The sequence below is a fragment of the Danio aesculapii genome, chromosome 23 (assembly GCF_903798145.1).
Source record: "Danio aesculapii chromosome 23, fDanAes4.1, whole genome shotgun sequence".
In the NCBI taxonomy this organism is placed as follows: Eukaryota; Metazoa; Chordata; class Actinopteri; order Cypriniformes; family Danionidae; genus Danio; species Danio aesculapii.
Window position 1 is genome coordinate 28995735 of NC_079457.1, and position 11314 is coordinate 29007048.

Here is an 11314-nt window from a genome sequence, read left to right on the forward strand (position 1 = left end):
TCCCTGCATAAATAAAACAATAAATAAATGAATACAAATAAATAAACATAAAGATCCTCAACTGAGAAAAAGCGGGATTAAAAAATTAATAAACATTTGAAGGGGGGGAGGGGGGAATCAACTTTCAATTTAGCATTTTCTTATTCCTTTAACATTCTGTAATTTATTTAAATATTTATCTGCCTGCACCATTAATTATTTATTTATGCAGGTATTTGTGGATTTTATATATACAATTATTTATTTATTTATTTGCATGTTTATTTATTTATTGTTTTGTTAATGCAGGAATTTATGGAGTTGTTTTACTCATTTATTTATATATTTGTGTATTTATGGATTTATTTATTATTTTTCAGGTTTCGTCTTCCTCGATTAATTACGATTAACAATTCAATTTAATTGCATTGCATTTTGAAATATTTAGGAAAATTGTGACAGTGGGAGTTTATTTTATTTCTTGCAGTTACTCTCCAGTTTGGCAGGTGGCGCTGAACGCAGCTTATATGTGATCGCTTCAACCACAGAAGAAGAAAATCGACAAAACGCGGGTTAAAACTTCACAACAATAATCTTCATAGCGATTTTGATTTGTGTAACGTAATGGCATCCAAAAAGCCCTTAAATATACGTAAAGTTGAGAAAGCGGCGTCTAGTGACTCAAAAAAGTAAGCTTTCATACTTTAATGTATAACATTAGTCCGTTATGTGTACTGTTTAATGTATGTAAAATATCTTGTTCATTTATTTGTGTTATCTTATATTGTGGATTATTATTAAGTGTGAAACACTTATACCAGTGTTGGTATTGAAAAATTAAATACTTAAAAATTAATCGAAATATTTCAAAGCTAAAAAAATGAAAGTAATATATGTTATGTGGTAAAATTGTACAGCTTATGTATATTATTACTATAGTATTTCTGTATTATTTATAATGACTACAAGAAATTACATATAGTTTTTTTTGTTGTTGTCCCTTATTGAAATTATTCATGATTTTACTGTAAATAAATCAAACATGCATGGTCAACCATTTAAGTCAACCATGGTAAACACATTGTACACTAACCATCGTTTAACCATGGTTTTTGTAGTAAAACAAATATGGTTATTCAAATGATAATCAATGTGCCATAAAACATGGTTAGTACACTTGTACTATAATAAACCATGGATAAATGACCTCAGCCTCTATTTTTCAGCTTATTCACTGAACATGAAGCCAGCAACGGAAATAACAGCGGTGCAAGGAGGAAAACCAAAAGTAAGAGCTTGAACTTGAACATTTATTCAATCATAACTCTTCAGTGTTATATCAACATATCTGATTATTTAAACTTGTTTCTTTTTGTTTTGCATCAGCTACAGTTGTAAAATCCAGGTACATGCAAACTGAAACAAAGGCTCCTGTCAAGGTAAATGTCAAGACTATAAAATAATTTTGTGTTTATTATTTCTCCTCAGTAATGATGTCTCTTGATATCTGTGTTGCTGGATTTCTTTTTTAGGGTTTTCATAATGATGCTTAATATAATATCATATGTGCTGCAGAGTGTTTTACAGCAGCAGTCAACACTGAAGCCACCCAAACCTTCTTCTCCCAGAGTAAACAACACACGAAAGCCAAAAGACAGCGTACCATCCAGACGTACAATGGGCATTGACTCTACCTGTGAGTGTTTGGTGTACTTTTTAGATTTTGGACATTATATATTACATTTCTGCATCTGTAGGATGTGTAACAATATGTTTTTTCTATCTCGTTTTCTCTCAGTGGTTTCCAGTCTCCTGGAGTCCTCCAATTTGGGAGGAAGTGTCTTTCAGTCCACTGTTTTGGATGGCCACTGCATACGTCCAGATTTTGATGTGTCTGTCATTAAAGGTGTGGTACTTGTCTAGTCTGTATTATGATATAAAATTAATATTTAATATATGCCCAATGGCTACTTTTTATTAGTTACACCTTTTCAACCGCGTGTTAATGCCAATAATTAATCAGACAATTACATAAGGCAAGGCAAGTTTATTTATATAGCACATTTCATACACAGTGGCAATTCAAAGTGCTTTACATAAACAGGAATAAAAGAGAAAGTATGAATAAAATAAAAACCAATAATATGAAAACAGCGTAGGGACAGTTTTACCATGTTCCAAAACATCGGTGTATCATATTTTTTCATTTTACTCTGGGGCTTCCCCGTTCTGGTGATCATCTCCCTCCTCTGGACATTTTCGGTATCTATTAATCTATTAGACGTCTCCAACAGATTAGATTTTTCACCTAAAATCGAAAAAAGTTAAGCTTTACAGCTCTAATTTTGTGCCCCCAATTTCAACTTTCTTCTGAAAGTAAATCGCACGGCCCCTGATTTCTACCCCCTCTGGGGAGTAGATTGATTTAGTCTTGATCTCAGCCAGATGCCAGGGACTTTAACCCCCCGCAACAGATTATCTGTGACAAGTCATCATCTCTGATCTCACTTATTGTAATTATGCTGTTATCCCACAGAGACAGATCTACCAGTATGGTGATGGCCCAAGTTATGGGTAACTTGGGGTAAGATGTACCCAAATAAGTGGCCGGTGGCCTTAAGAGTGACATGTTTTCACCATCAGAACAGCTTGCATAATAAGTCAGTGTTTTGCAGATAAAGTTCCACCACCGAGCACAGCGGATCCCAAGAATGAAGATCGGGACATTGGGATGGAGACTTTTTTGTTGGCTTTCATCACTGCTAATGTATGATTTTTATTTATTTTTTTTAACTCTTTATTTTTGTTTTCATTGAAAAAACCTTGTGCATGCACACAGTACTGCCTAAATCCTTACAAAAAAGAAATGGATCATATATTAAAGTTCTCTTGGAAGTACTCTACCTCACACCCCGCCAGTCTAAAATTGATCAAAATATAGGATATAAAATATAGGAATGACATTTACAATCATAATTTTGTACTGGCTGTGACTAAAATAAAAAATTGAAGCAAGGTGCACATGGACAATGAAACCAAGAGAGACATAAAATAATTATAAGATATTTATAAAATAATGAAGTAAAATAAATTAATTAATTAACATACAAAAATCTATCAGTTCAGTCTATCTGCAAAAATAATACGAATGGTTCACAAATCTTGTTAAAATTGGACAATTTGTCACTTAGTGTGAATCTCCGTTCTTTTAAGCGTAACATATTTCCAAGTTCTCTAGGTCACATTTCAAAGGTGGGGACAGCATCAGATTTCCACATTTGTAAAATGACTTTTTTTTTGCAGTACACATACAAAATAGAGTTGCTTGTGTTTCTAATGCAAGAACTGTCCTCTGCTCTTAAAAGTCCAATACTAGGATCATGTTCCAGATTTGGTGAATACATAATGTAGGATGTTAAGTTACTCCGCATAGTTATTGAAAATGCGAAGAGTTTTGTTGTTAAAATTATTTAATTATTTATTTAAGGTTTTATAACATGGGATATTGGCGGCGCAGTAGGTAGTGCTGTCGCCTCACAGCAAGAAGGTCGCTGGTTCAAGCCTCGGCTGGGTCAGTTGGCGTTTCTATGTGGAGTTTGCATGTTTTCCCTGCGTTCGCGTGGGATTCCTCCGGGTGCTCCGGTTTCCCCCACAGTCCAAAGACATGCAGTACAGGTGAATTGGGAAGGCTAAATTGTCCGTAGTGTATGTATGTGTGTGAATGAGTGTGTATGGGTGTCCCCCAGAGATGGGTTGCGGCTGGAAGGGCATCCGCTGCGTTAAACAAATGATGGATAAGTTGGCGGGTCATTCCGCTGTGGCGACCCCAGATTAATAAAGGCTCTAAGCCAAAAAGAAAATGAATGAATTAATGATTGAATGAATATGGGATATTTTACATTGACCTACTGTCATTGTCTCCTAAAATAAGTGCACTTGTGTACACAAAATGTTCTTGTTTGAAACTTTGCAGACACAATTAGTAGAAAATACGTTTGAAGGGCTCCCTCAATTTTTTAGTGAGCTATTGTTTTATTAATGTACTCACAAATGGATCTGAAAGTAAAAATTCTAGTTAACAATAAATTATGAACCCTATAAAGATGTTAGTCAGTTGTATGCTTTTTTGATCCCATCTGGTAAAATTAATTAAACGTTATTTTTAAACCACATTATATACAGTATAATGCTGTGCAGAAATGTCCACCAATAAAAAAGTCACAGTTGGTAAAAAGCTCCTCATAATTTTGCTGTCAAATTCTCACCTCAAGTTATGTTATCAGGTTTCCCAACATTTTAACAATACTCTAAAGTTTTCTGAAATAATTGTTCATCTTATTTAATTAGATTGTGTCAATTGCATTGCCTTGTGGCGTTGTAGTTCTTTCTCCTCAACTAACCCTTGTGTACTGTTCAAATTGACTACACCTTCGTTATGTTCGTGGCTGTTTTTGTCCCATTTACTTCCATTATAACCACATTTTTCATTGCAAAGCCATGACACCATATAATCATGCGTTCTTGATTGTTGGTGTTTTTCCCTGTTAAAAAGAGGTCAAACTTTTCATTTTTACTGTTGATCATCATTTGGCAGCATTAAACCTTCAGATAGGCCTGTGCACATCCGTTTCTGACTTTTATATGCAGATCTATGGAGTAAATCAGCAAATTATAGTGTGCTTGCATAAATACACTTACTATTGTCTGAGAGCTGAGCTGCTTATTTTGCACAAAGATCTCTCTCTCTCTCACACTCACACACACACTACATATAACCATATAATATTTATTCAAAAACTATGCTTTTTTTGCATGTGCAACTAATCATCAACAATAAAAGTTTGTAAATTTACTTCTTCCCAAGAAGAAAACCATTACTAATCAAGAACGCATAACGTTCCCAAGAACATAACGAAAGGTTAATAAATTTACCAAGAGTGTATTGTTGAATTATTGAAAAAAAAGTCAAAGAATTTTCCCAAAATGTGTGCTAAAATAAGATTTGTCACTAAAAATTATTCAGTTTGCTGAAACACAGAGAAAGTTTGCCAAATTAAGATTCAAAATCACCCCAGAGTGGATGAAAACATCCTCAACAGCACATAAGATTTAAGATGTTAAGAACTTTAGGAAAGTTTGTTTGTGTTTTGTCTTCCTGTCCTAGTACTATGTTTTGTGCTGAAAATTCATATTTAAAGCTGTCAGTTGTTCATGTTTTTTGTTCCCTGTCTAGATGGACCATAGTAACCGGAAACTGAGAGAGGAGGCAGAGAGGAATATTCTGACCGTGATGCAGAAAGAGCAGCAGCGACGCACAGAAGTAAACCCCAAGAAGCGTCAGTATCTGCTGCTGCAAAAGCAGAAAGAGCTCAACAGTTTACTGGACTTACAGGTCATTTTCACATATTTAACACGTTCTTAAAGGAATAGTTCACCCAAGAATATAATTGTATCCTGGCTCTTCTATAATGTTGTTGGTGGTACAGGGTGTCAGCGGGGTCTTAAAAAGTATTAAAAGTTGATAAATCAATTTAGAGAAATTTAAGGCCCTTAAAAAGTATTAAAAAGTCTTAAATGCTTTTTCACAAGGTATTACATTTTGTATTAGTATGCTAAGGCAACACAGTTATTCCTGTTGTTGTAGGCGCCACCTGCTGGATTAGCATTTTTATTCATTCATTCATTCATTCATTCATTTTCTACCACTTTTCTGGGGCCGGGTCGCGGGGGCAGCAGTCTTAGGAGGGAACCCCAGACTTTCCTCTCCCCGGACTCTTCCTCCAGCACTCCCGGGGGGATCCCGAGGCGTTCCCAGGCCAACCAAGAGACATAGTCCCTCCAGCGTGTCAATCCTCCCGGGTGTCAGAGCTCCTCACCCTATCCATTAGGGTGCACCCTGCGAAGGAAACTCATTTCGGCCACTTGTATCCAAGATCTTGTTCTTTCGGTCATGACCATAAGTGAGAGTAGGAACGTAAATTGACCGGTAAATCGAGAGCTTTGCCTTTCGGCTCAGCTCCTTTTTTGCCACATCGGCCCGGAACATCAACCGCATTACTGTTGCCGCTGCACCAATCCGCCTGTCAATCTCACGTTCCATCCTTCCCTCACTCGTAAACAAAACCCCGAGAAACTTGAACTCGTCCACCTGGGGTAAGGACTTTCCTCCAACCTGGAGATGGCAAACCACCTTTTTCCGGTGGAGCACCATGGCCTCGTGCTTAGAGGAGATTCTCATCCCAGCCCTGTCACACTTGGTATATGAATGTTTGTTTTAGTTTAGCATTAGTTTCTTACAATCAGTATTTAGTAAATGTATTAAGTTAAATTGTCGCCAATGTTACCACTGAATCCTAAAGTGGCAATGACGTCTTAATTTATGCAAAGAGTTTTAAAAAATATCAAATTTCACTCTCCGATTCCTGTATATACCCTGTGGTTAGTGACACTCCCAAAAGCACTTGCATTCATTGTAAAACTAATTCATACATGCCAGGGGGTTAAAGCATGTCTTATGAAATGGATCAATATACATTCTCTACAACTTCTTGCTTGACCTGTTACCTCATGTAAGACACATTCATAGAGTAATCTCCGGTGAGAGTAGACTAACAAGAATAACTGAATGAGGGTAACTAATTGTTACCAAAAAAATGTGTGCGTATTTTTGTTACAAAATTACCTAAAGGTGCCAACTGATCTGTTTGTTCATTCTCAGAAACGAAAACTGGTGCGTATGCTACATTTAGTTTTGAACATTTTCAAGTAATTTGAACAAAGCCATGATAATATTGATATCTGTGATCATTTTGGTCACTACAATCGTGATATGAAGCTTCCATGCCATTATCTCTAATTTACATCATCATGCGTCATATATCGAGTCTGAGGTCAGCCAAGAAGTTTTCGAGAACTTACACTTACCCCCTTGTGGCGAATTGGTCAGTTTTATGACAGATTTATGTACTTTTGAAAGCTTCGGAAAAGGGCCTCTACCCAACACCATTATACAGCATGGAAGAACCAGAATAAAATGTAAAACTACTCAGACTGTTCATCTGACAGACGAAAGTCATATACACTAAGAATGTTGAGGTTGAGTTAATTATTGGGTAATAGTCATTTTTGGGTGTACTATTTCTTTAATATCTTCATGTTAACCCATCTCATCTCGAATCCTCCTCTATTTATGCAGATTGAGGCTTTAACTCCTGTTGCTGCTGAGGCAAACACATTTGCAGAGGAGTACAAGTCATTCGCCACAGCCATCGATGCCACCAGACACAAGCTTCCTGTGAAAGATGTGCACATTGGAGAGGATGCAGGGCAGTTTTTAGGTGAGGCTCTCTTTAAAAAAAAACTCTAATGTAGATACCTCTTCATGGTGTAAATCAGTGCAGTACTGATGTTATCATTTTATGTTATGGTTATATTAAATATTTGACAAATGTTTAATATCAGAAGTTTAAAAGGTGCTGTAAGTTTTTGACTCTTCTAAAGCCTAAAAACGCCATATGTTTGCAGATATTTAAGAAACATACTAAGTGAACGTTATTGTTTATCTGAAAAACAATGCTAAAGTCAGATATTCTGCTTTGAAAATGTCCATTACGTGCTGCTCTGTCTGTTTTTGTTTTTGTTCTTTATTGCCCGTTTCCACTGAGTGGTACGGTATGGTTCGGTTTGGTACGCTTTTATGGCCGTTTCCACTGTCAAAAGCGTACCGTACCGTACCGCTTTTTCGGCACCCTTTCGAAAGGGTACCAACCACGAGAAAGGGTACCAAAAGACGGAGCTAGACGCGCAGCTGAATGCTATTGGTTTACAGAGATACGTCATTCGCTTACGCAACAAGCCAGAATGAAAACAAAAAACCTGCCATGTTTGAAATACACAGCGAGAGATTATAGCGGAATTATAAATGCATATAATAACGAGCCATGGTTGATCTGGGCTCAAACAAACCTTGTCGTCGTCTTGTTAAACAGCCACAAAGTCATGGAGTAGAGCAGAATCTACCCTGTGCCTCATAGTCTTTTGGACTAATATGAACTGGGAATGGCGGAATTACTCTCTAACAGAGGCTACATGTGCTGCTGAAGATTACATACACAGATGAGAGGTTTTCACTGACTGTAGGCTATATTTTGTGTTGTTTTAAACCTAAATACGGATGAAATGTCTGCTATATGTAGTTCTTCTGTAGTTGGTAACATGTCGGAGACTGTAAGGGGCTGTATGTGTTTATATATGTTCATTTATTTATTTATTTAATATAATTACAGACGTTACAGTAGGCTGTTTCGCACTGTCATTGATCTGCAGTTATAATCAACTCATATTCATAGAAAAGTTAGTAATAAACATTTCTACACAAGTATTTATGTGTGTAAAGCATCTGTTTTGTGAGAAGTGCTTCTCATATGATATGTGAGCGACCAGTACAGCTTTATTGTAGACATTTTCTCGAGCGAGAATGACGTCAACTGAAACTTTCTGTCATACACCACGCCCACCAAAAGGGTACCCTTGTTAGTGGAAACGCAAGCCTGATAAAGGTGGCCCGTACCAAACCGAACTGTACTGTACCGTACCGTACCAGTCAGTGGAAACGAGCCATTAACCCGGCTACTACCACTTTTGCAATTATATTTCAACACCCTGGGTTACCTTCATGGAAAACAGTGTATTTCATTTATTTAGTCTGGAAGGCTCTTAAAGTGTGCGTCTGTGACCGAAATGCGACCTCCGGTGGACAGTAGTAGACTCTAAATTGAGATGCAGATTCAGAGTTCCACATGAGTTTATTAATTAGAAAATAATATAAATATTACAAAGGTAAACATTAGGTGAGCAGGTTACATTGTAACCCCTATGTCCTAACAACACGCTTTGTGATGAGATTTGTTCATTTGGTTTGCACTGAGTCACAGTTCTAAAGTAGAATTTAAAGTGGTTTCTTTTATTTTCAAGATCAATAAATGTCATGTAAAATGGCATTCAAACTCACATTATTAGCATTTAACACAGAATAAAGCACACAAGGCGTACCTGAGGTGATCATTGTCAGTTTTCTGTTGTTCAGCTGCAAGAAATAGAAGCCATTTCTAATATATCAATTTGAGGTGTTGGTTAAAACAAAAACTCATATTAGTATGGAAAATATTCTTTCTACTGCGTGCTGTTGCTTTTAGTAAGAAAACGGTTCAAATCAGCCATTAGGCTCAACACACTTATGTCAATCTGGCAACCTGCACTTGGGTGGACTCCTTAAAAAAAACTTGCATGGACTCGTCAGAGTAGGAGCCAAGTGAAAATGTGTTTTGATCCTGGAATGCAATACCTAGTTCAACCACTGGGTGTCAAACTTGCAAACGGCACCTTTAAATGTTTAAAGTCAATATTAATAGCCCCCTTAACCTTTTTTTGATTGTCTGCATAACAAACCACTGTTGTCCAATGACTGACCAAAATAACCTAACTTGCCTAGTTAACCTAATCAGCCTAGTTCAGCCTTATAAATGGCACTTTATTCTGAATACTAGTATCTTGCTAAATAATTAAATATTATGTATCGTCATCATGGCAAAGACAAAATGAGAAATTAATTATAGAAACTATTATGTTTAATAAAGTTTTACTTTTCTCTCCATTAAACCTCACTTGTGAAATATTTGTAAAAGAATTATATTTTGTTAAGATGTTAATTTTGCCTCAACTTTATTTTGCTCAAAGATTGCTTTCAATCATTAAAAGAAAAGTATAATAGAGCTGAATTCTTCCATACACTAGAAGGTGTCCTGTTTAGCTATTATTTTCTGAGCTAAAAATAACTGTAATCCATTTTTTCCTCATGATTTACCAAAGACACTCACTAAAATATCCTTTGGGTATTCGTGCATCCCTGATCTACTAATTAATTGTTATTTAAAGCCTTTATTCTTTACCACTAACTTTTAAACTAGGAGATTTAGTATATTTTAGCAAGAAATTTGTAATTACTTATGTAATTACTATTAGTTGCAAAACTTTTGAAACATTAGATACTTGAAATAAATGTGTTATACATTTTGTTTTAATGCAGGCACAAAGTTGGATATTTGACCAATATAAATGGTGTATGTATGCACACAGACTTTTAATTTCAGCCAACCAGCCTCAGCGCTTCCGGTAAACTGTCTTTCCATTATAAAACTGCCATGTTTAATGTCTGATTTCTTTTAAAACCAGAGATTTTCACTTCCTGATTGATATACGATATAAAGCATGTCTCAGACTGGACAAGAAGCACTGCATTAAATTACATTTCCCCCTGCCATAGCTTTAAAATATGACAGTTTATTTTACCGCAGTATTTTCAATGGAGTTTCTGTGTCTGCTGATCCTGACAGTGCTTGCGTTTCCACGGTCTTTCATCTCGTTTTATGCTTAAACAACTAAATGAATGCTTAAGTCTGTTTAACTGAATGTATTGTAATTACATTACAACATCGATGCTGTAAAAAGGAACATTATGAAATTGAATATAGTCACATTAAGCTTTCACTGGAAGTTTATCATTGACTGAAAAACACTAGCTGTGCATATACCCCATGTAATATTACAGAAGCCACTAGTTGAGCTCAAGATCACTAATTAACCTTCACTCAGTTTTCAATTGGTGATTATTGAACTTTTAATCATTTGCAATTACTGATAATGATTTGTCTTAACACAGATGAAGCAGTCAAATGTCTGAATGAAAGTGAAAATGTCTTAAGGCAGTATACTAAAGACATTCCCACTGATTGTGAGGCTTCAACAGCGTGTCTCAGAGATATTAAAAACACAGCAATTGACATCAGCCAGCAGTTGACCAGGTAAAAGCACCTCACTTTTCATATATTCACTGTGCGAGTCTATTTTGAATTGTAACCCATCATGTGGTCATTTTCAGGACATTTTCAGATCTTCTGGAGGTTTCTTCATTAGTAAGTCGGGAGACGGTTTTAGTTCAGCAGTCACTGGAGGAAGAGCAGATTGGAGAGAGCACAGCACACACACTCTTCTGTCCCGCCACCTCATGAAATACTGTATGAATATTGAATGTGTTGTCCAACTAATAATTAAAATATATCATTGTTTTGTAAATAATAATGAATGGATTGCAGAGTGATTCGAGGAATTTCTGTTGTGTTTTTTGAAAGTGTTGAAAATTGTTTATTGTTGTCTGTGTACTGTGCATCCGGAAAGTATTCATAGCGCTTCACTTTTTCCACATTTTTTATGTTACAGCCTTATTCCAAAATGGATTAAATTCATTTATTTCCTCAAAATTCTACACACAATACCCCAT

General features: G+C 36.0%; 1 protein-coding gene across 1 annotated transcript; it reads left to right on the plus strand.

The window, feature by feature from the left end:
• Nucleotides 1-521: 521 nt before the first annotated feature.
• haus8 (HAUS augmin like complex subunit 8) lies at nt 522-11314 on the plus strand. The gene is made up of 10 exons (XM_056449985.1): nt 522-668; nt 1206-1267; nt 1366-1418; nt 1555-1675; nt 1778-1885; nt 2655-2746; nt 5213-5371; nt 7175-7316; nt 10697-10838; nt 10916-11314. The coding sequence occupies exons 1-10, from the start codon at nt 604-606 to the stop codon at nt 11043-11045; spliced, it is 1074 nt and encodes a 357-aa protein (XP_056305960.1). The 5' UTR covers nt 522-603; the 3' UTR covers nt 11046-11314.

Coding starts and splice junctions, on each gene's coding strand:
- haus8 (XM_056449985.1), top strand. CDS start 604: ATGGCATCCAAAAAGCCCTTAAATATACGTAAAGTTGAGAAAGCGGCG. Junction 1,886..2,654: donor TGATGTGTCTGTCATTAAAG/GTGTGGTACTTG, acceptor AGTGTTTTGCAG/ATAAAGTTCCACCACCGAGC. Junction 2,747..5,212: donor TGGCTTTCATCACTGCTAAT/GTATGATTTTTA, acceptor TTCCCTGTCTAG/ATGGACCATAGTAACCGGAA.